The 24,498-nt window shown below is 47.1% G+C and overlaps 2 protein-coding genes across 2 annotated transcripts; one reads left to right on the forward strand and one right to left on the reverse strand.

Annotated features, from left to right (window-relative positions):
* Positions 1 to 1,283: 1,283 nt before the first annotated feature.
* Positions 1,284 to 8,595, reverse strand: NPHS2 (NPHS2 stomatin family member, podocin). The gene is made up of 9 exons (XM_066325529.1): positions 8,587 to 8,595; positions 6,884 to 7,184; positions 5,258 to 5,361; positions 4,320 to 4,392; positions 3,938 to 4,020; positions 3,465 to 3,668; positions 3,071 to 3,126; positions 2,170 to 2,248; positions 1,284 to 1,788 (listed from the first exon to the last, which is right to left on the reverse strand). The coding sequence occupies exons 1-9, from the start codon at positions 8,593 to 8,595 to the stop codon at positions 1,510 to 1,512; spliced, it is 1,188 nt and encodes a 395-aa protein (XP_066181626.1). The 3' UTR covers positions 1,284 to 1,509.
* Positions 8,596 to 9,841: 1,246 nt separating this feature from the next.
* On the forward strand, positions 9,842 to 23,892 carry TDRD5 (tudor domain containing 5). The gene is made up of 10 exons (XM_066325530.1): positions 9,842 to 9,849; positions 10,207 to 10,442; positions 11,380 to 12,039; positions 12,833 to 12,963; positions 16,217 to 16,422; positions 17,096 to 17,302; positions 18,355 to 18,421; positions 19,360 to 19,560; positions 20,388 to 20,547; positions 23,595 to 23,892. Exons 1-9 carry the CDS (start codon positions 9,842 to 9,844, stop codon positions 20,541 to 20,543), a joined length of 1,872 nt encoding a protein of 623 aa, XP_066181627.1. The 3' UTR covers positions 20,544 to 20,547; positions 23,595 to 23,892.
* Positions 23,893 to 24,498: the final 606 nt, after the last annotated feature.

A 24,498-nucleotide genomic window follows, 5' to 3' on the forward strand; every position in this document is an offset into this window, starting at 1 on the left:
GGAGCCACAGTGATCCTGCTGCCCCCTCCCCTGGAAGGGTTACAGTGGCAAATGATGTAAGTGGGAGGTCACGACTGGAGGTCAGGTGCTTGTGCGGTCACTGACAAGTTCAGCGGTGGATTTTTCCCACCTCCCAGCCCCCTGTAAGAGGCCCGGTTGGCCAGGTGTTCTTGCTGTAAAAATGCTGGCAAATACTTGTAGACTGAGTATCATGGGAGCAGTTAGAGATACCATCAGGAAAAGAGCTGTGAATAAACGAAAATTCAACAGTGAGAGACTGGCTGGTATCCCCTGCTAGGCATGGGCATCATGACCAACAATGTGGGGGAAATTAAGAGAAGGGCAACAAAATGCCCTCTGTCTTGACCTGTACAGGACACCAACAGCAGAACTGTGCAGGGAGATCTGCTTTGAAGCAAAGCGAGATGCTGTAGGTCAAGTAAAAGGGCAGGAGCAGAGCTGACATCCACACAAAGGGCACCAGGATCAGAAAATCTGAGTGCAGAGATATTTCCTTTGACAGTGCTCCAGATTTTTGCCAAGGGAAAGGACTGCAATACCTGTAGGTTCTTGGTCATTTCAAACAGCTGTAGGCAGGAAAGATACATAGGAGTTTTGTGGGTTCTAGGAGTTTTGTGGGTTCTAGGATTTTCGAGAACGTTCTCTGTTCGTTCTCCGTGAGTGAAAATTACCAAGGCAACTGCAGGTGGACAAAATTGTTACTGTTTCCGAGGCCCCCAGCCAGTGGTGCCGGATTCTCCGCGTCAGCCCAGTGGGCCTTGGTTAAACGGGTCACCTTTACGTTTTTCAAGTGCCCAGGAGCTCAGACGTTGTCCTGCCCTACCACCCTGTGGAAGCGAGCAGCAGCACAGCCTTTCCTCTGCACAGATGTGCCCGGCAGGGAAGCACCAAGGTTTAAAGGCTGCCCTCTCCTCCTCTTCCTTTTCCTCCTACTTCAGAACTAGGGTTAAACACCTTGGTTGTGGGGATGTTTGTGGGTGGTTACTGAAATCCCATGTCCAGGACACCACAAGGACCCAGCTCTTTCCCTCCCTGCGGGACCACCAGGATGGCAGCACCCACCATCCTGCCTCCGTGCTGTTCCCTCACGGACTGTTGTGCTCCCAACTCCCACCTGCCCGGCTGTTTGGTTTGCAGATGGGGACGGGTAAGGACATAGGAGAGGATCTGTCCTTCCTTCCCAGGTGATGGGGCAAGATGGATGAGACCCTGGCAGCTGGGCTGCAACATGTCAAGGTGCATCTGGCTCTGTGGAGGGGAAAGGATGACACCCCACTTCCCTCAACCCCCTGCTCACGCACTTGCCAGGCCTGCTCCTTGCAGTCCCCATTTTTTCCTTTCCAAAACAAGTAAAGGCTTTTTCCGTGTACAATCCACTTTTATATTGCAGACTTGGGCTGCTTTCCCTCCTGCCTCCAGGTCAGAACCTGATGGTGGGTGTGCCTTCTTGCTCCTTTCTGAGCAGGAGCAATGTGGGAACCATTTTTCTCAGAGCATGGGTGAGTCCTTCTTGTCTTTTGGGTTTTCTGGGAGCTTTGTGGTGCCTGTGAGGAGGCTGCTCACAGCTGAAGGGCCGTGGGGAGCTGGAGAGACCAGGTTCATGGCATCCAGAGGCAAGGGCAAGATGAAAGCAGCAGGTTTTTCTGTGGTAAGGGAGTGCAGTGCATGGAGATAACGGAGCTGAGCAGCAGCAGGAGCACTGGACAGGATCTCAGCTGCCATCCGCAGAGACTCAGAAGCAGCCTTTTCCCCCTCTGCAGCGATCACCTACCAAGCAGGGGAAGAAGGAAGGTCCTGTGAGGCTGGGAATGAGGTGGCATGGACTGTTGCAGAGGGAGGTTGCCATGGTGAAATTTTCAGGGTCAGTGTGATTATAACATTCCTGCTCCTTGAAGATCACAGCATGTACTAACCTCTTGGCATTGCCAGAAGTCTGGAAGCTCATGTCTGGCATGTTTTTACCAGGCCCATAGGAGCTCACAAAGGAGCTCCCCTTCTTAGACTCAGCCTTTGTTCAGGAATTAAAGCAAACACACAAACCCAGAGCTGTGTGCCTGTGTGGCATGTCCCAGGGACCTCAAACCAGAGGTGGGAAGGGGAGGAGGAATGCTTTGGAAGGAGATGAGAAGCGTTCAGAAGTTGGCATACCCGCACTTTGGCCTGTCTCTGGGCCTCCGCTTCCACAGCCAGGGACTGCCGGAGTTCAGCAGGCAGCTGCACGTTGTTGCTGTGGTAGTAAAGACAGCCATTAGCTGGGCTCTTGGCTCTCCTGCCAGCACTGGATGGTCAGTCTGAGGCTTGGGATGGGCTCAGTTGGTCTCTGCAGAGCAACTCATTCATATCCTTTGCCCCCTGGGTGTCCCTCTTTTGATGTCTCACTTTAGCCTCCTACCTCCATTCCCAACCTTCTCTTTCAGCCTGTTTTCTAGTGACCAGGCCTGCATAATCACCATTCAGCAGGGAGACCTCTTTGTGTCTCTGAGGCTTACAGTTTAAGCTCACTCTTTGTGAGGCAGCAGAGACTCCACTAGGAGACAGCTCTCAAGACAGGCACAGGAATGTTCTGTTATTTATTCATTCACTGCTTGGCTCTCTCTTCCAAGTCCCTCTGTGTGATCAGGGAGTCCCACCTTTCTGCACAGATCTGAGTGATGAGCCCACCCCTACCAGTGCTGAGACCCCAGGGCCTTTGATCTAGAGTGTGCCATGGAGAGTTCAGTGCCTTGCTGTGCCTTTTGGGCTACTAGAATTGGGTGTGAACTCTGCCTGCAGCAGCAGCGAAATGGTGGTGAGATCCCAGCTAAGGATCCTGCTCTGGCTGTCAGGGCAAGAGAAAGAACAGTCTTACATGAGGAAATGTTACATGAGGCAGAGGCTGAAAAGGGCAGGGAAAACAGGAAGGTGAGAGGGGAGGCTCTACCTTGTGCAGAACACTTGCAGGGAGAGAGCCAGAGGCAAAACAGGAAGAGGAGCAGGTAACAGTGAGCTGCACAAGACGGGTATTGGCAAAGGGAGAGAGAATTCCCTTTTACAGGCATTTCCTACCTACATTTCTATTCTCTCCACTTTGATTCCCCAGCAGCCTGTGACCGCATCCAAAGCAACCTATGAAGACAAATATTTTTAGAGCATGGGCAGAACAGCAGCCCTGGCCTAGGCCCCTCACAGGGAACAAGACAGGGCAGGGACTTTAACTGCAGGACTGTAAGATGGGTTTATCAGGTTCAGTGGGCAAGGCCCCTCAGAAATAAAATGAGTGTCCTCGCTTCCTATTTGCATTTATCGCGGGGGTTTAGGGCGATTTATCTAGAGTCCACACTGATTCCAAGTGTGGAAGCCTTCTTCAAACCAATGTCTGTTACTCTGAGGGACTGGCCACCTGAGCTTCTTTGCAGAGCCTCAATTCACCCTTTGCTTTGCTGTCTCCCTCCCCATGGAAGCACCTTTATCTCCTGGCTGATGTTCTTCCTCTCCAGCAGAAGCTCAGAGAAGGCTTGATGTGCCAGGAGGCGCTTTGTGGTGGTCTGCACCAGTAGCTGGATGGCACTGGAGATGCTGCTCAGGGTGGTGAGGAGAAGAGAGGCATTTTCCAACCGGTAGTAGCAGACAGCATCTATCTCCAGAGTAACCATGTCTTTGGTCACCACCTAAGTAGAAGACATTAGGGGAGATGGAGCTGGTTCTGGCAACTCTAAGGTAGCACAGAAAAGCACACAACTGAGAGAATGACGAAGAGTGGCTGAATGGTTAAGTCTTTGTAGTTTCCACCTCTGCTACTGACAGATCTTGGGCAAACTAGAGGTTACTTGGAGATGTTTTTTCAATTTTTTTCTTTGCAGGGATGAAGGTTGGAAGCATAAGATTTTACATTAAAAAGATCCCAAAATTAATATAAGAGAGGGAGTGTCAGCCATACCTGATGAAAGGGGATCTCTAGGGTTTTGAGGCGGAGGTCTATCTTGTGATAGGTGTCCAAACAGGGAAGGAAAAAGAAAAGGCCTGTGGGAGGAAGAGCAGGTAACCATCAGAACTACAGAAATTCCCTCTTCTGTTTTGGAGAACAGGGGAGGGTTTAGCATGCAGAACTACAAAAGAACAGCAATAGGCTCAGTCTCAGGCTCTCAGGCTGCTTCTATGATGGACAAGCCATCAGAAACTACCGGCCTTTAAAAGAAGGGAACAAAACCCATCCCATCTCCTGTCTGGCCATGTCTGCTTGGAGAGCACCAGCACATGAGCTTTGGTAAGGCATGCAGAAGAGGAGCAGCGTGGCTGGGGGAGCTCAGTAAACACTTTACCAGGTCCTTTGGCTCTGCCAGGAAGGAGATGCCCAAGTCGGAAAACAATGGCTCTCTCATACTCCCGGACTACCTGCAGAGGGAAACAAAAGCTAGGCTGTGGAGGAAGAAATAGGACTGGGAAAAGCAGCCTCACTAGCACAGAAGGAAATTTATTCTGGGAAATTCCTGCAAAGGGAGGATATTAGCAGGTTATAGCATCCCCTGACACTGGGTCACTTTATCCTTTGCCCAGAGCTGCTGGCCAGCCTCATATATGAGGAGCTCTGTGACAGACAGAGATTTGGTTAGAGCAGCTTTCCAAGATCACCCAGAATTTTGTTTCCTTATAGCCTAGCCAAACTTAAATAACACAAGTTAAAATGTTCCATGTTGCCTGTTTCTCTCCAAGGCAAGCATGTGCTCATCCTAAGAGCTGAGCTGTAATTCTGACATTCTTGTTGATAACAAGATGATTGTGAAATCTCCTGAGAAGTGGGAATCAAAATGCCTACAAGTGCCTACCTGTAGCCGTGCTATAAATCTGAATAAAAATGAGAGGAAGAGGGAAAATCTGCTATTAACTGAGAAATCAATCACTTTTGAAATTTTGAATTTAAAGCCTATTCACCCTGCTACTGTAATGCAGCCATGTCTGGGCTAGGTAGGGTGAGGGACGTGTCTGAAAGTGAACAGATTTTCAATCTGTTTCAAAAAGCAGAAACCTTAGTTCCTTCCTGTTGGTATTTCTGCAGGAGTATTTGGTAGGCATGTTTTGACCCCTGTGCAGTAGCAACATGCAATAAAGGACAAATCAAAATTAACAGTGAGATGAAGAGATATAAATAGGGGCCTTATGCAAAAAAAACCCTTTTATACTCATGTCCAGCACATGCTGAATCAGTGTGTGACATCCAGATCAGACACCAAATCCTGAGAGGCCCCGTGGCTATTCTCACCTTCATGCAGAACCAGACAGAAATGGGGAAGGTCATTATGATGAACAGGAAAGACAGGATGGTCAAAAGCCACTCACAGACACCCAGACCAGGAGATTTTACACCTAGGGAGAAACCCAACAGGACTGTGTTAGAAGAGGACTGCTCCTGAAATACTAATAGCCTGACAAGTGCCTGCACATTTCAGCTTCACTGTTATCCTTTGCCTGGCCTTATCATAAATCAACCACCTGGCTCTCTCTGGAGATGGCCAGGAGCTGCAAGGATGGATGGATACATTTTGTCTTTGCTTTCCTGACAAAAATTGAGCCATGCTTCTCCATGGTTGCTTGACTAGAGAGAAGACTTTATCTGGAGGAATTGGGGCTACAAAGCAGGGCTGGAAAGCTTGGAACAGGCAACTTTGCTGAGCTGGGTCCCTGAAGTTTATCTGGAAAGATGAGCTAAAGACAAAGATTGTAAATAAGAGAGAGCTTTAAACGTGCACAGCCTGAAGTGCTCTTCTGTATCAGAGTATTTCAGGTTGTTTTGGAAAGGGATTTTAGTTGCATCCCAGCTCCCTAATGCAGTGGGATGAAGCCTCTGGTGCCAGTAAAATCTTCCTGTGTTCTAAGAAGTCACCCCAAGGTGCTGGAGGCTGACTGGAGTGGTCAGCCCAGATTATTATTACTTTCTACATCTCCCTAAAGCGAGTGTGGGTCATCTTGCTCTGCCTGCCCTTTGTTGTGTTCCTGTCTGAGGGAAAAATCAGTAGGTATGGCATGAAAAGATGGAGCTAGAGAGTGGATCAGGATTCCTAACTGTGAAGTTAGCATCCCTCCCATTTTAATCCCTTCTAACCCTTCCATCCCTTCCCCTCTGCCTTTGAAATATTTTGGAGAACCACCAGGTCCTGAGGGAGCTTCAGATCCCAAGAACCTGTGTAGTCACTGCCCAAGAGCTGTAATTCCTGTAATGGAGGCAGAAAGATGAAGCTGTGAAAATCTAGTTCCCAGGGAGTCAGGAGCAGGCCTGAACCTTTGTGTCACTCTGGGGCAGCAGAGGTGGAAAGGCACAAGTGGTGCTGGCTCTTGTAATACCCATTTGCCATGCCTGTAGTGATGCTGGGTCCCAACAGGCCCAGCTGTATTGCCAGAAGGATCACAACACTCCCTTCTACTGTAGCAGGCTGGGAATGTGCCTAACAAACACGTGGGGAGGAGCTGCTCACAAAGGTTATCCAGCAAGTGGGAGGCAGGTGTGCACCTCAAGGGCAGTTCTTCCCTGTAGAGAGGTCCTTTGGGCTATGAACTGGCAATAAGGCCAATGCCATCCACCTAAAGGAGGCCAAGCAAGAAAAGGAAGAGAGCAGAGCATGAACAGAGCTGCGGAGTAGCAAGCTGAAGTATGAAGGGTGCTGGGAATGTAACTACTTGTATCGAGGTTCACTGCTTTGCTGGATGGTGCTAATAAGCCTGCAGAAGCTGGCTTGGGAGGCTGGCCGGAGTCTCCCATATCCCATCCTGAGGATAACCATATCTGTGCAAGGTGGGTGTGATGACACCATGCAGAGAGCAGTCACACTGTGACCCATGCAGCATCAGAGAGCCCACGGTTTTCCAACCCCTTCCCTTCTTTAAGCCATACCTTCCTCTTGCTGCTCACTATCCAGCAATGCCATTGCCTCCATTTCTTCATCAGACACCACATCATCCACGTCCACCACCGTGGAGGTGTGCACCCTACCATCACTCCCCGCAGTGCTCTTGGTTTCCTTGGGTTTCTCCTGCTTTACATCTCCCTTTCCTTTGCCAGCTTCTCTGCTGCTCTCTCTCTTCCCTCGTTTGCTCTGTGCAGCCGAGGACTCTCTGCGTCTTCTGTGAGACTCTCTGGAAGAGCTCCGAGACCTCTTCTCCATCCTCACCTGTGCCAAGGAGCACACAGCTGCCTGGGGAGCAGAATGAGTGCATGCTCAAATTTATTGCTGCAGGCAGGAAAAACAGGCAGGGGAGGAGAGAAAGGGAGGTGTCACATCAAGGAGGCTCATTTCAATTTCATCACAGGCTTGTCAGGCATAATGGACATTGAAGTGAGCAAGCTGTTTCCAGCTGCTCTGCTCTCATCATGCGCTGCTGTGGAGATGGGAAGAGAAGTTAGACACCTGGACAGAGTGGACCCCAGGAGGACATTCTATTTGCATCTTCCTGCTTTAGGAAATGAAATACGATCAGAAGCATTCTGGTGATTTTTGGTAGATACTTTCTGCAAAGCTGTTAAAAAGCAACCTAGAAGTAACTGTCAGGCATATGGCCCCAAAGATATTAAAAGGTGAGCATGGCCCAGAATAGACACCAGGGTGAAAATCCTTTTCTGGTGAGACCAGTGGCTTACTCGGGAGTGGTTGGAGGGATGTTGAGGTGAATGTCTGGGTAAGTACCATCTCACACATGCTTTGCTTTCCAGAAGCCCTTTGGCTAGCACTGTGAAGGGACATTGGCAGCAATCCCCCTCTCTCTAGGGTCACATTTTAGCAAGGAGGGAAAGTAACTGGTCCCAGCTTTCCTGAATGGATGTTAATATGAGAGCCATCACAGAGTTAGAGCTTTTGAATCTAAATTGCCACAAGAGTTTGTGCCTAAATGACTCCCTAGCTTTCCACAGCAGGAGCATGGCAGAACAAACACAGGAGCTTTTTCTTTTCATGCTGCTCAGCCTGGGTTGATATCTGCAGAAACCTGTGAAACAAACACTTCTACAGTCACCAACTGTATTAAAGAAATCAGCACCTGGCTAGAAATTACACTACAGAAATTACTAGAAATGACTACTACACCTGGGATATAATGCAGGGCAGGGCTGAGCTCAGGGATTCCAGTCCCTGGTGTGGAGGAGTGGCTGGAGTGAGCTGGGAAGACGGCTGGGGAGGTGCTGATCTTGTTTTTTTCACAGATTCCTGTTTTATTGGAGACTTGTGCTCCACCCGGTGTCAGGATATTGCAGGCAGGGAGGGCAGGAGCACCAGCTGCCTGCTTTCTCTGCTGTGCTGGGTGCAGTGTCAGCAAGTCACCAGGGAAGTGATGAATGGAAAGGGCTAAAGGCAGAGAAAAGTTGGGTGTAAATGGGGTGTAATTAATAAATTTATACAGCGTGTGTTCTTTGGGAGTGCTTCAGAAACCGTTTCCGCTTCGTGTTTATCGCTCGGCCAACACGGGACTGGTGGAGATGGTCTCCAGCTGCTGAAAAGGCAGGTGGTGTTTTAAGCAGCAACAGCAAAAGGCAGCTCAGGTCTGGTTTTGGATTCCAGTTGGTGTCTTGTCAAAAACGCCCTGGCATGTTTAACACCTCCAAACCTGCAACATGCTGGTTTTGCCTAATATTTTATTCAACCAGTGGGTCCTGACTCCACCATGCCTGGGAGATGTGTTTGGTAGCTAACTTTTGGAACAAGGGGATTTTTTTGAAAACACATGCTGATGGGTGTACTAAAAGCCAGAGGTTCAGCTCCTGTTTTAGTCTGAGAAGTACTCCTGTGTGGAAATCAGCTGTGCAGTTGAGGGGGTTTCTCAGGTATCTGTGAGCCCTTAGGAAACAGCCATTGCACTCCTCTTTAAATACACTCTGTGAACTCTGGAAAATCAATGTCTCCTCTGTGGATTTTCCCCTCAGATGGGACTGAAAAAAATACAAGACTCCTCTTAATAACAACATCTGGTTTTAAATATTGTTACGCTGAAGGAACTGGTCATGTTCTGTGTGTGGCTCTTTCCTAATGTGCTTTTTGTGTCTCCACCATGGATTTTCCTCTTAGATTGGGCAAAAAAAAATACAAAGACTCCTTACAATACAAGACTCCTCTTACAAAATACAGGACTCCTCTTAATAACATTAGGAGGTGGAGATTTTTGAGCAAGTCCAGAGAGAAGGGCAATGGGGGTGGGGAAGGGTCTGGAGCAAAAGTCTGACAAGGGAGATGTGAGGAGCTCAGTCTGGAGAAAAGGAGGGTCAGGGGAGACCTCATCACTCTGTACAACCACAGCCATGGGAGGGTGTAGCCAGGAGGGGATCAGGCCTTTCACCCAGGCAACCAGAGCCAGGACAAGGGAACATTGTCTCCAGCCGCACAAAGAGAGGTTTACGAATTACCAGGGAGAAACTTCTTCACGGTAAGGAGTGGTTAGACATTGGAGCAGGCTGCCCAGGAAGGCGGGCACATCACCATCCCTGAAGGTGTTTAAGGAAAGACTGGACATAGCACTCGGCGCTCTGGTCTAGCTGACATCGTGGTGTTGGGTCAGGGGTTGGACCCGATCACCTCAGAGATCTTCCCCAAACGTCCTCGGGGCTGGTTTTTTTTTATTTTATTTTATTTTCCCCTGTAGTTTTGTTTGTTTGTTTTTGGGCGTTTTGGGGGGTGTTTTTAGTTTTTTTAAAGAAGGCAAGGGCAGGATCTCCCCGGCGGCCGTCCCCAGCGCCTCAGCAGCGGAAGGCTCCCCGCCCTCAGCGCCCCTCAGCGGCGGGCTGCCGCAGGGGGAGCGGCCCCGCCCCGCCCTCGCGCCCGGGAAAGGCGGGAAAGGCACGGCGCAGGCGCGCGGCGACGCCGGAGCGATGGCGCCGTGCGTGTGGGAGCGTGGCGGGGTCCCGGCGTGGGGCTGAGGGGAACGGGGATGTCTGTGAGGGACCGAGACCCCGCGTTGAGTGTCGCAGGGGTTTCTGCGAGGAGCACTGGTGCCGGGGGTGGGTGGGGTGTCCTCGGGCAGCGGTTTGGACACGCGGGGTGTCTGAACTGGCGGAGGTTTTAGGGGTGCGCTAAACTCCGGGGTGCTGGCAAGTGAATACAGGGGTTAGTGGCGAACTTGCTGCCCACACTCCTTGCCAGCTTTCAGCTGCTAAGTGGGGAAAAGTTAAAATTTCACGTGATTATGAGCAGCTGTGGTACAAGTTGTCATCTGCTTGCTTGTGTTCCCCTTTAGTACAGCGGCGTCCAAGCAGGCGCAGCTTATGGAGGTGCTGAAGAAGGAGGTGAGGGCGATGCTGATAGCTGCCAAAGCGGGCTTGACGCCTGAGGAGCTGGAGGAGCAGTACATGGCCATGGTCTGCAAACCTCTTCCTCTGAATGACCTGGGCTTCCAGTCCACCTTGGAGCTGGTGACACAAATGCCTGAAGTCGTCCGAATCTGTCCCAAGAATGGCACTTTGATCCTCAAAGGTGAGGTTTTGTTTCTGAATGGGTGGAGCAGTTGATTGGAACCTCACACTGGAGTGAAGCGATGTTCCAATGTGCAGAACTGTATGTCACATCTGTTAATCTGTTTCTCATACAGCTCTGGTTAGTTTTTTGTCTTTGATGTTTCTTCTTATATTTTGATCTGCCTTTTAACGCTTCTGTGCTCTTCCTTCCTGAAAAAGTCACCCATGCTTCTAGTTATTTTTGTTCACTTTTTCACTCTACACTTGGTTTAGAAACTGATGTAACATTTCCTTATGGGTACACTAGAAGTGGTAAGCATCACTTTTCCTGTAAATGCAGACTATAGCAGGAGCCATCTCAGGGATGAGGCCTCTTGAGAGGAGCTGTGAAGACTTCCCTACTTGACCCCATAGGAAGCTTAGCCTGTGTCAAAGAGCCTTTTTCATTTTCTTTTTCTTTGGGGAAGAGTTGTGACAACAAAGGCGGTTGCAAAGAGTTGATTGGGAAGGGTGAAATGATTGGGGGCTTTTTGAATGCTACAGTAAGATAAGAAAAAGTTGTTTAGAAGCTTGGAAGAGACCTGGGCTGTTCTCCACAGAGACCTTTCCTGGGCTGGGGGTGCTCTGTAGTGGGAGTTTACTGTGACTCTGCTTTCCCAGCAAAACTCTCAGCAGCTTGGTTTCTGTCTGTGATCCTATATCCAAGAATTTGACCTGCCTTCCTGCCTGGTCTGATTTTCTGGGGAGGAGGGTGCAAACCGGTTGCTGGCTTTTAAAAATAATTCAGTCCAGTTTGCAAAGGGTAGGGTTGCTGGAAATCAGTTTAGTGTGATTGCTTTTGAAGGAGACAACTGCTTCTGGAAAGGGTGTGGAGAAGAGGAAAGAAAGGAATAAAGAGGAGCTTTGCCAGTGTGGAGCTTTTAATGGTTCTGGTTGTCTATTTCTTTCTGTTGCAGCCATTGCAGATGACTCCACCAAAGGGATTGCCAAGCTGGTTGCCAACCAGAAAGTAAAAACACGTAAGGCGTCGAAGAAAACTGCTACAAAGGCAAATGCTCCTTTTCCCACTAAGAACTCTAAGAATCCACAGAATTTCCAACCTCTGAGTGCTGGGACTCCTGTCCTGCCAGCAACAGTGAAGGCTGAGCTGCAGGACCTGCTGAGCTCCTCACCACTGCTGCTGGCAGACTTGGGCAAGGCCTTCCTCAGACGCTTTGGCCGGGCATTCCAGTACAGGCAGTACGGATTTCTGTCCGTGTTTGAAGTCCTCAAGAGCATGGCTGATTCCATTGCCATTGAGCAGACAAAGGCAGGTTCCTTGCTGGTCCTGAGGAGGTACTTAGTAAGGACCATAGAACAGGAAGAGGTGCGTCAAGGTGAAGTTGAAGAGGAAAAAGTTGCTCAAGGTGAGGCCAAGGAGGAAGAGACTCCTCAAGGTGAGGCCAAGGAGGAAGAGGTACCTCAAGATGAGGCTGAGGAGGAAGAGATGCCTCAGCATGAGGCAGAGGAGGAAGAGACCCCTCAAGGTGAGGGTGGGGAAGAAGAGACCCCTCAAGGTGAGAGTGAGGGAGAAGAGACACCTCAAGGTGAGGCACAGGAAGAAGAGATGCTGCAAGGTAGGTGGTGTGTTTAGCTGAAAGCACGTAGCTCTTACAAGCTCTGTGGGCCAAGCAGCTGCCTTTCAGGTGTCTGTTGCTGCATTTCCAGTTGCTGTAGAAGTCCTGATTCCCCTGGGGTTTAGCACAGAAGGGCTGTTGGGCTCTGCAGAAGTAGCTGTCACAAGGCAGTTCTCTTGGTAGCAGAGAATTTAAGAGTAAGGTTTTGACACGCTGCCACTGTTTTGTGGTGTGAGGTGAAAGAAGGGCTGATCAGCCCATTCAGAGTATGGACTTGCTAAATGTGTGTGTAGGACTGGGATTTCTCATCATTCCAGGGATACAGGTGGAAAAACTAGAAAGATATTCTGAATATCTGCTCTGCATATGGGTAAAGCTTTTGCTGTACACTTTTTGAAGATTTAACACTGGCCTGAAAGGCTTGGCTACAGTGTTCCACAAATGACAGGACTGCAGATGCCATCATCATTCCCATGAAACCTATGCGAGAGGCTGGATAATCACATACAGTTCCTGTCAAATTCACAGCTTTTCCAGGGAAAATTAATTTTAACATTATCCTAGCAATGGATTTTAACCCTTAGTTTACTTACAAGAGCAAGTGATTCTTGTTTTGTTTTATCTTACTGACACGGTGAATCCTCATGAATGTGGTGGCTGTGAATGCTACAAGTATTGAGGAAAACAACACCGGTGCTTTCAGACTTCCATTTTTTTATATTTTCCGTTTTGTGTAATATGCAACACTGTATCAGTCCAAGGAAGAATAACAGCCAAATTATTGTCTTTGCAGCAGCGTCTGCAGCTGAGATGCCTCCTTTAGAATCCGTCTGTGAGACAGAGGGCTTCCACCAGGCAGCAGATCTGGTGGATTCAGAGCCAGTGCAAATGCAAGCAGTAGATTTGGGTGATCACCTCAAACAAGTAAGTGGCTGGACAGATGATCTGTAGATTTTTTTCATGTTGATTTCAAGGGGTGGTACTCTTTTTACAATCTTTGTTTCTGCTGAATTTGTGTTGTTCCAAACATTTTTGCTTCCAAACATTCTTGTACCTGTTTTAGATGTCTCTGGAGGTGACCAGACTCACAGTGACCTGGTGGATAGCTTTGTGGCATCCAAAGTCATCTTTTTCTGGTCTCCTTCTGGTCTTGAGGTCTATCAGATCATCCAAGGCCAGTTAAGTGTTATCTTGCTCTCTTGTGAGTGCTGACACCTTTTGGTATAGTTACTTGTAACTGGACTTTAATAACTTTGTTATGAGACAGGTGTTTAGCCTGGAGAAAAGGAGACTCAGGGGTGCCCTTATCGCTCTCTACAACTCCCTGAAAGGTGGCTGTGCTCAGGTGGGGGTTGGTTCCTTTCTCCAGGCAGCAAGTGACAGAATGAGAGGACACAGTCTGAGGCTGCGCCAAGGGAAATATAAGCTGGATATCAGGGAAGAGTTTTTTACAGAAAGGGTAATAAAGTATTGCAGTGCTCTACCTGGGGAGGTGATGGAGTCACCATCCCTGGATGTGTCTAAAGAAAGCCTGGATGTGGCACTTGGTGCCATGGTTTAGTTGAGGTTAGGGTTGGGTTGGACTCGATGATCTTGGAGGTCTCTTCCAACCTGGTGATTCTGTGAAATTTCCCCTGCTGCTGTTGACAGGGCTTCAGTGTCAACCAGTTTGACAGAGCTGGGGAATGTTCCTCAGTGACCTTGATTCCTGCAGTCTCAAGTCTGCTGTTTGGTAAAAAATTATCATTACTTTGTTTTGTTTAGCAGTGTGTTTTTAGAAAGGGATGGAGAAGGGCAGTGCAGAGGGTCTGAACTGCCAAATCTTTCTGGCAGAATTTGTCCCTCCTTTGTTTTTTCTTTTGAGCATCTTTAGGCTTTCTTTTTCTCAGGAAAATCCTGCTTAGAATTGTTTCCTCTGCCAAGCTTGTCCTGTGGCTATACCCAGCTGTACAACTGGAGCTTAGAGGTAGGGAAAGAATCCCAAGGGTCCTTCCTGGCTTTGGTGTTTTGTGTACTAATGAGCTTGGAGGCTTGGAGCTATGAGTTGGACTTTGTGTAGCACTTGATAAAACATACCCTTGAGAGATTTTTGGCAGCCTGTTCTGATCCTTTAAAGAATTTTTAGTTTGGTGTGATGAGGTCCACAGGGAATTTTCCTGGGTCAAACCACAAGTCTGATTGTGTGAAGGCTATGAAAGGGGAGATATGGTCTTGGTAGCCCCAGACTTTTGCTCCTAGGTATTGCAGAAGGAACCCATTTAAAGATCTGGGCAAGACAAGACTTGGAAGATGTTCGTACATCTCCTGCTTGTCATGAAACACCAAGTTTGCTGTTTTGTTTTAAAAAAGCTCAGAAGAGGAGGAAAGCAGTTTAGAATGTGTTTGTTTGGGTGTGCAATGGACATCTTGGTAAGCATACTTACCAAGGTGCTGCGAAGTAGAGGAGAAAGATGCAACCTGATCTCCCTGCCTTGCTGCCAAGTATCCTGGAAGTGTTTCCAGGGTCAGGTGGGGCACTAGGGCTGAGTCCATCTCAGTTCCAAGAAGGATAAATATGACAGAGCTGCTGCTCTCAGGAGCTTTTTCTTGCTGCTGTTACAGAAGGAAGAGTGTCACCCACGCCGCTCTTGGGAGCTGCCAGTCCAAGGATTCAGCCACTCTTGCAGGCCATACCTCTTATAAAGCCTGGTTTTACACTGTGTACTCTTGCTTTGTCTTTTTATAACTTTGTTGCATTTTGTGAGCTTCTCTTCAGGCGCACATCCGCCAAGTCTTTGAAAGAAATGTCCATTGTCACTAACAATATGCGAGCTTCCTTATAAAGCTCATGTGTGCCCTTAAAGGTCTGATCTGAAGAACTTTCTCAGAGCAAAATTGTCCCTTAGAAATGCCACCATTCACAGGGACTACACAGGGGAAATCTGTGAAATTGTAAGGGGTTTTTAGAGGTGGTGCTGCTGCTCTGGCCAGAATTCCCTCAGTTGCTCCTAGACTCAAAAATGTTAACTCACTGTTTAATTCAAATGTTTTAGTCGAAATTTCTAGCTCCAAAATACTGAAGGGCATTAGGCTTTACTCAGTCTGGAAAGGGGGAGACCAGGGAAATGGTCACAGCGCCAAGTCTGCCAGAATTCAAAAAACACTTGGACAATGCCCTCAGGCACATGATGGGATTCTTGGGGGAGTCCTTTGCAGGTCTAGGAGCTGGACTTTGATGGTCCTTGTGGCTACCATCGAACACAGAATATTCTATGATCTGCAGCTCTGCAAAGTGATTGAGCATGCCACTATTGCAAAACCCCATTGTTTGCAGTTGAATTTAGATACAAGCAACAGGGATTGTGCTGGAACATGAGTTGCCCACACCTTGCCTGATGTATGATGCAGTGATAATTTTTACTGTGCTCACAATGACGAAAATTGAAGTATTTTTGACTTCTAATCATTGGAGAAGTGCTGTCTGCTGGCATAAAGGAAAGCTCTTGAGGCAGTGAAAGTAGCTGATGACTGATTAAGGCTCCCATCCATACTACTTCATGTGAAATAATGTTTTCAGCAGTTAGACTAATGAAAAATTGAAAGCTGTGCGAACAGCTCACTTGTAAAAATTGTCTGAAGTGAGAAAAGAAGAGAATTTGTAGGTTTTGACTGGTTTTGTCTTTGGGAGGTAGCTCTAGTGTGAAAGTGGGTTGCATTCATGTCTTCTGTCACTTTGAATAATTTTCAGATAGTTTTGCTGGTTCTATCATGTACTTTTTCATGGTCGTGGAACATAGAAATAATCTCTTTTAAGTAAAATCCAGCAAAGAGGTTGGTTGGGTTTGGGGTTTGATTTTGTTTTGCTCTTTTGGCAATAGTCATTCACTACTTTTGTCTAAATATGTGAGCTGACTTCAATTCCTCTTCTTCTTCCCCCTTCTATTCCTTGCAGGAATATGCAAAAGTTTTTTTTGTTGCACCTCTCTTTAACACTGGAGGGAAGAAGGAGAGTGTAAAAATTATTGTTTCTATCACAGGGAAAATTTTCATCCAATTTCCTCCAATTTGTTGGGATTCTCTGATATTCTGTAATTCACAAGTCCTCAGGAAAGCAGAACTGTTTTTTACATTAATGGATTATGTGTGTTCAGTGCATGATGAGATATCTGAATGCCACCTCCTGCTTATCCCCTTGCAGCATCAAGGTTTTGAGCAGTTTCCATTGACTCCAGAAATCCCTCTAGATGCTGTTCAGGACAAAAGGCTTTGCAGTTTGCCACCTCTGAAGAGAAGGTGCTTGGTGGGAGTCATTGTGGAGTTTGTCGTCTCTCCCAGCCAGTTCTACATCCACCTCTGCAGCACGGAAACATCCAGTAAACTGCAGGATCTGATGTTTGAGATGAGGTGGGAGCATGCTATGACACTGCAGTGGACGTTTGTGCTGAGGGAACCAGGCACCCAGCTCTTGGTGATGTCACTGCTGGCTTCATCACTTGCTACAGAGATGCTGGTGCTGTCCTGAAACAGTACTCAGAATGTTTATCCATTCCTTTTAACTAACATGCAGTAAGGGTGGTCACCAGCAGTTCCTGTGGTTTGTCTGTGTCCTAGCAGTTCTGAACTTTGTAAGCTTGGAAGGGTTATGGAAAGGAGCTTGAAGGGTTACTTTGTGCAGCTGTTCCTAATGTGCTCAGTTAAGGCTTTTACTTCCACCTCCAACCCTGAACCTGGGCCAGTACTCCAGAACCTGGTTCATAAGAAATGCTGATATGTCAAGGTAATGGTAAAAAAGTAATGATTAGGATGACTGCATTTGGCCTCTGATTAATCCCCATTAATTAACTTTTTGTTGGACCCCAAGAGTATCATTCAAATGTTAGAAGTTTGGGGGTGCAGTTTGATTCCCATTTCAGTTTTAAATGTGGCAGAACAGAGATACAAAGGGTCTGTAAAACAACTCCTGAAAACTCGTCATGGGGACTTCAAAAAGTCAGGATTCTTTTGATGCCCCACATATTTCTCCTTGTTCATCTCCTGCATCCTCCTAAGCCAGGTTTCTCCCTGTGCTCTTTTGAAGACACGTTTACTCACACAAAGTTGCATCTGATAAATACGTCGTGCCAGAGTCTGCAGTGCGGCCTGGGCAGCTCTGCTGTGTCATGGTCTCCATGTGGTGGTACCGTGTCATCATCCACCGTGTCATCAATGACCAGGAGGTCGAGGTCTTCTTTGCAGACTATGGACACCTCCAAATCGTCCAGAAGTCTTCGCTGAGATTCCTCAAGTAAGTGAGTTACATGTGGGTGGCAGAATTGCAGAGCAGCTGAAGTTGGATTAGGTTGCTGGAGGTCACCCTGTCCAAGCTCCCTGCTGGAGTGGGGCTGTCTGTAACAGGCTGCCTAGGACCATGCTGACATGGTTTTTGAATGTTTCCAAGGATGAAGGTTCCATGACCTCTCTGGGCAACCCATTCCAGTGCTTGGTCACTCTCCTTGTAAAAATTACACTTTCCAGGTGGTGCACACTGTGCTGATGCATGGTGTTGTTCTTCCCCAAGTGCAGGACTTGGTGGAACTTTGTGAGGTTCCTGTCTGGCCATTTCTCTATTCTGTCAAGATCTGTCGGGATGGCAACCTGATCCTCTAGGGCATCAGCCACTCCTGCCAGTTTTGTGTCATCAGCAGACTGAGGGTAGACTCCCCCATCACCCAGGTCGATAATGAAGGCATTCATTGAGCAATACTGTACCCAGCACTGGCCCCTGGGGTACACTGCTAAATCCTCTCCTGTGTCTGTCTTCATTCTTCAGTCTGTCCTCTTCCTGCTGTCTGTCACCTCAGGGCAAGCTCCCTAATGCTCCTTCCTGGGTTGCATGAATGGATATACACATTCTCCTGAAGGCACATCCCCCCCACCTCCCCTCCCAAGTGGGACTTGTTTGCAATGTCAGAGGTGCTTTTTCTCTGCAGTTCTGCACATTTTCCATATTTGTGTCTTCCCCCTCGTTAGCCTCTCCTTGTGCCTGGCTGTTGGCATTCTTTGGTTCAAAAGTCATAGTTCTCTGTCTGTAACATTTTCTGCGTGAAGGGTTTTGATGGGAAGGTGCTTGGACCAGGGAGTGCATAAGGGGCCAGTTGTTATTGCTGGTTTTGCTGTGCCCATTCTCTGGGTATGGAGTGTTTTCTGAAGCTGCTGCTGGGATTTAGTCATGAGTGCACAATCCAGTGTATGCTTCTGCATTCCTAAACTGGTAGTAAAGCCCAGAAGAGGAGGAAATTCTGCTGTTCTGCTGATTTATCCCTGTTTTTGCTGTAATGGTTTTTCTTTGTATTTTAGGTGGCACTACTTGAAGCTCCCTGCTCAGGCCATCCCGTGTTCCTTGGCATGGGTAAAACCCATGGAGGTACATGTCCACACACAGTTTTGTTTATCAATGTAGATAGAGGAGTTATCAAGTAGAGGTTGTCTTCTTCTCTGCCAAGGGCAAACATTTGGATGGAGTCAGGTCCTGTTGATATTTACAGCAGAATTAATGCTGTTATGTTCAGTAGAGTGTGCTGGGTGAGTATTTGCTCTGCAAGCAATCACCCTTCCACTGCTTCCCTTGCCATCAGAGCATTCCTGCTTATATGCTTGCAGAAACAGATGGCTGCTGTTAAGCAACCCAGCAAACTTGTTCCTCTCCCTGCCAGTAGTTCCCCAAAGTCCTTCTGAAGCCTTGGTAGCTCCAACCCTCTTTAAAACCTTAATCTGTGACAGAGCTTTAAGTGAGTTGGTTTGATGCAGTTAGCACAGCCAGAGCTACACAGGTCATAAGAAAGTTTCTCTGTGATGGGAAACCTCTTGGTGAAGAAGCCTGAGAAGTACAATCTCTGAAGGAAAGCATATGAGCAGAGTTGTGTGTTTTTAAAGATGTTGCTTTTAAAAAGTTATTTCTCCTGTGTTTTGGGGGTTAATCACAGTTTTCCTTGTGGTGATGTTTAGCAGCATCTTAACATTTGATACTTTTAATGTTTGTGGAGTCTTGTGCTTCCAGGAATTAAAAAAGAAAACCAAACAACTGTATTTTAGGCAGTTGGGATAAAATCACTGGTGAATGCCACGGAACTGTTTGGAAGTAGGTATTTAGGGTGAAGAGGCATTCCCAGTGTAATGACAGTTGCAGGCTTTGGGGTAATTTGCTTTAGTTTCATGCTGGGAAGCCTGTCTGCCTGTCTTTCCTCTATTGGTCACAAGCCTGGCCTAGCTCAGTTGGCTTTTGACAAGTGTCCACCACCAGGAACAGTCTCAGGTGGTGGACATTGGTCTGTTCATGGTAACTTTACATTGTTTCTGTTTCAGGGTACCTGGTCCAGCGCAGCCATTCTCCTGTTCAAGCATCTCTGTCGCTTCAAGGAATTTGTGGGCATCGTGGATGAATATGTGGATGGTGTTCTGTACCTCTTTCTGTGTGACACATCCACCAAGGAGGATATCTACTTCCACTCTGTCTTGAGGGATATGGGATATGCTGATGTCTGTGGAGAGAACATTCCTTCCCAGGTCAGGAGAGAGGCTGCTGAAAGGAAGGGGAAGGATCCCTGTTTGGGTGCCTGTAATGGGAAGATTCTTACTTCGAAGCAAGTGGTTTTGTGAAGAGCAAAACTGGTATTCTCTGCCTTCCTGTAGCTTTCATTTTATGACTGCATCCCAGAGTGTCTAACTCTATGGGGAGAACTTGCTTTTTAGTTAAGGTGGAATCTGATGGTACAGCAGAGATGTTCTGTTTAGTAGAACAAACTGTTTCCAGCCTGTCTTCTAGCAATGGATTAAAAGTTGGTATGGAAATGGTTTTGGTTTACAAACTGTCATACTTTGCCAGTGCTGGATGGCATAAGCATGGTAATTGCCTATTGTCACAGCAGTTGTAAGCCAGATCATTTGTGCTTTAGGCTTACCTGTGGCATTGTTTGCATGTCTCAGCTCAGTTCCAGTAAGAACTGTGTGGATTATGCAAACCCTTGGAAAGGTACTGCCACGATTTTATATTTCAGCAGAAAGCTGGACTTCACAGCTTGGAGTGCTTCTATCTGCTGTTTTATTCAGCAGGTGCAGAATGCATGTTCTGGCAGGATTAGATTCTGTGATGGTGTTTTTTGCGTGTGTAGGCACAATTTTGGGGGAGAGGGGCATTTTGCTGCTGGCAGAAGAGGAGTTGGTTTTCTTAATAAGGCCATTTCTGCAAGAATTTGGAGCAAACTCTTGGGTGTTGTGCACCTTCATCCACTTGCTGACCTAGAGAGTTAGAGATTTGCTGAATCGTTTTTATTCTTTGGTAGTTACAAAGTGGAGTTTTTTTACTATTCTGGTGTGGTTTTTATTTGTTCTAGGAATTTGAGGAGCTGAATCCTTCAGCCTTGTACATTCAGCCCAGTGAAAAGCAGGGAAATGCTGAAGTGGTGGAGCCAGACTTTAGCTTGCAGCAGGAATCTCGAGATACAGACAGTGAAACAGCAACCTTGGAGCTGGATGGGGCTGAGCTGTGACCAGGTGAGAGTTTGGCACAGCTGTCATTCCATGAAATCAGTTCCAGGGCTCAGTGGATGTGTCTTGTTTTAGTCCCATGGAACTTTTCTGTCGAGTTGGTTTTCTGCTTTCATAAAAAGCAAGCAGAAACATAATATGAAAACTATTATTTATGTGGATCATAAATACCTTTCTAGCTGCCTGTCCTCTGAGCCCTTTGCAGACTTCAAGGAGTCTGTGTGCTCTCTCTAAGCTCCCGTATGTGCACCATGATATTTCAGTTTGAGAGTGGACTCTCAGAACTCAGAGCAGTACCAGATCATTATGATCAGTTTGACTTGGCACTTCCATGGTTTTGCATCCCTGGGAGTCAGGAAGTGTGTGTTTTCCTCTCTGGGGTTTGGCCAAGGATGTGTAGTAATTCAGGGCAGTAGTTTGTAAATGCAGGAAAAGACCACAAGTGCTAGTGGTGAATATTTGCAGTAAAGGGTCTTGCTCATCCTAAACTGACCTGAAAGGAGATGATTTGCAATCCTGGTTGTTGCTGGGGATAAGGCTCTGTACAGCTACAGGTTTGTTAAAAATCAACTCTTAAGTGTGAATGTGAGGTCTGTGTATATGCTTTACACCCTGGGTTTCAGAGCACATTCAAAGAGAAGCCCCTGGCTATTTAACAGTTTGATTGAATGCTGAACAGAGAGGTCACCAGGGAGTAAACACCAGGTCTTGAGTGCTGTCTAGGGTATTGGAAACCATTAGAAACACCAGGAGCACTTGTCTACAGGTGATTCTCTTCTCTTTCCTGTGTTATTTTAATCGTAGTGTTTTCATGTGACATTTTACTACAGGGTCCAAAACGCCTTTCAGGCCAGTGTCAGCTGTTGAAGTGTTCAGCAGTGGGCCTGCTCTGGGGCTGTTTTTGACACTGCTCTGAAAGAAGAGTAAAAGCAAGTGTAATGCTAGTAACTTGAAAAGTAGTCATTTTCTTTAGTTTTTTTCTAGCCAGCTTAGGTTTCTGTGCTAGAGAAACTCCATTTGAGCTCTTGGATATTAAGGTCCTTGCTCTGTCAGTTTATCAAATGAACTGAAAGATACAAACCGTCATCTTATTGTATGTATTTGGAAGAAGGTAATGTGGGGAAGACTGCAATTTCGAGTTTGTGTTTCAAATGCAGGAGTCTGGAGGGTTCCTCACCTAGCTTGACTAAAAGCAAGATTCATAAATGTCAGACATAGGTGGTGATTTGAAGACTAGAGAAATGTAAATGCATCCTGTCCCTCAGCAAGAATGGCGTGGGCAGCAAGAAGAGACAAAAAGCATCTTGTAACCTTGTCCTTACACTGCTGTTTTTTCCTGCATGTTAAGCAGAGGTTTTCAGTGGGCTGCTGGTATCCAGCTGAGTAGTTGGCTAATTGGGCTCTAGTGGTGCCTGTCTTGGCATCCTGTCAGCACTGAATTCCTGCTGCCCAGCCATCCTTGCTGCTGCAGGAGTGCCTCACAGTCCCCTCCTGCCCTGACAACAGCAGCAGCCTAGAGAACAAGTACTCAGTTTTTGAACAGCTGTGGTTGAACTGCTGCTTGTCTGTCATTTCACTAGTTTTCTCCTCCATACTGAGTTAATACAAACATCAGCTCTCATCTGTGGCTGAGACATGAGAGAACATCCCTGAAATGTAAATTTAATTTGAATTCTTAAGCAAAAATGCAGAGGCGCTTCCTCTGACTCAGCTCCTGCCTCCTTGCAGAAACTCCCTCTGTCATTGCTGTCACTGCTGCTGCGTGGGGCTGCTGAGAGATGAGACAGGTGTTAATTCTTTGCTAAGAGAGGGTGCCTTGTGTCTTGTAATAATCTATGGCTCTTTCCAGCCTGCTGTGGAGGAAAAGCTGCCCTTTGGCCAACGAGACTGGGGGATTATTGTTTTGTAGTCTCGTTGTTCTGGTTTTTTAATTATCCATTTGCTGACCTTCTTCTTCTTTGTAAATTTTGAGAGATAATTAAGGTCAGGGCAGCTAATGAGCTGAGTGTGCACTAATTGCACCCTCTCGATTTTTTTTGCATACATTTGCAGACACCTCAATCTCTTGGAGAGTCCTCGATGCTTGCTGTCTTAGTCAAGTCAGTGGAAGACCTTTACACCTCCTTTATTTACTCCAGGCAACCAGCAGAAATGAGGCAAGATGTCTCAGATCAGATAGTTTTTCCAGCAGGGCCCAACTTTAGGAAGCTGTGCATCCCACTGTTGGACTCCTGGTAGCAGTATTCATGCTGGGCCCCCTTGACAGCGTGAACAGATCCGTCAGTCAAAACTGGCTGACAGAAAGTTGAACAGTCTGTTACTGTGCTGCGAGTTTTGCAGCCCCTCATGGGTATCCTAAGGCTGGTGCTGCTGGAACAGATGGAAATGTTGGTGTTTCTGTGGGCTGGAGATACCACAATAATAAAGAGTTGGATGCAACATGTTGGGTTGACCTTTGTGCAGCAAAATGGATTTCTAATTGTTTAATGGCAACAAATTAATTGAGGGTTAGTTCTTTCATTGTTGGGGTTTGTTCTCTTTTCTAGACTTTCTGCTGCTTGCGTGCAAGAGCATTTGTTTCTCCACTCTAGTGTTCATTTCATACTGAGTCTCCCAGTCTCTCAACCATAAGGAGCTAAAGCATTTTGTAAACCCTGTGAGTTCCCCCTGTGTGTGTTTGTCTTCCATCTTCCAAATGATGGAAGAATTTACAGTACACATACAAGAGTTGATCGATTTAGAAGGTGGATTAAGTGACTTGCCAAAGGCAATGGCTGTTTGTACCTTGGAACTTTCTCTCTAGAGTTCCCTAGACAAAAACTACTGAATGCACATCTGATTTCCCACCTCTGGAGAAGTGGAGGTGGAGCAGCAGGAGAAGGAGAGGGGTCCTTGCATTATACCATGTCTGACTCATCAAATAGGTGTGCAATAGCAAGTCTTCTTTCCATGGCCTGGTGAGGTGCAGGCAAAAGGGGTTTCAGTCTGAACTGGAGCTCTTGGATTTGCCGGTGTAGGTTTGATCTTTCTTTTCTGTGTTCCTCTTTATGCAGATGAAGAAAATATGAAGACCAAGACCTTCCCAGGAGTCTCATGGTTGGCCTCTGTGATGCTCTGGGCTCTGTGACTAAGGGTCACCTCAGGAACTGTGTCCCCCTCCTGCCCTGCTCTCTGCAGGGTTGGCAGCTGCATGATTGGCCACTTCTCATGCCTACTTCCAGTGGCTGCCCAGCCTGACAAGGAAGGTGTGATAAGAGGGGAGAAGCTGGAGCTGCTGCCAAGGAAGGCTGTCTGGAGCAGCGCAGGCTCTCTGTATGATCATGCTGTCATGGTTTTTTATTTGTTTGTTTGTTTATTTGTTTTTTGGTTTTTTTTTTGTTGTTGTTGTTCAGAAGCATTTCATCTCTTGAAAAAACCTGGAGTGTGATGTCTCAGGTGTGCCCAGCATGTGGGATAAATGTTAGTTTTACTTTCAGGAAAATAGTTTGGTTTTGTTGTACCGGTGGTGTACTGAGTTACTGCTCTTTAATATAATGGTTCAGGAGAGCATCCAAGTGTCACATTGTGTTATGTATCCTTTAAGTTTAGGAGAGGGAAACTGGCTGCCCATTCCTCCCTCCTTCAGTGCATGAGCTGTTTTGACATCGTGTGGGGGTGTGGTTTTGGTTTTTAACACAGTGGCTGCTTTACACCTTGCTGTGAGGAGAGCCGAAGAAACCTCCTTCCCCAAGAAGATGCCAATGATGATTTGTTGGATGTCGTGTGTACAAACTGTCAGGAATCTCATGTTAAAGATATGGAATAAAATCTGTAAGGAATCCAGTGAGAGAGAGCCTGAAGCTTGACCATGTTTGTGTAGCTCCTTGCCTGAGGCAAGTGATCCTAATGGGTGTTAATGCAGAGAAAAGCTGTGGAAACAGAGGAGCCCTGGTTAGGAATGCTGGCATCCAGCTGCTT

Source organism: Sylvia atricapilla, chromosome 9, assembly GCF_009819655.1.
Source record: "Sylvia atricapilla isolate bSylAtr1 chromosome 9, bSylAtr1.pri, whole genome shotgun sequence".
In the NCBI taxonomy this organism is placed as follows: Eukaryota; Metazoa; Chordata; class Aves; order Passeriformes; family Sylviidae; genus Sylvia; species Sylvia atricapilla.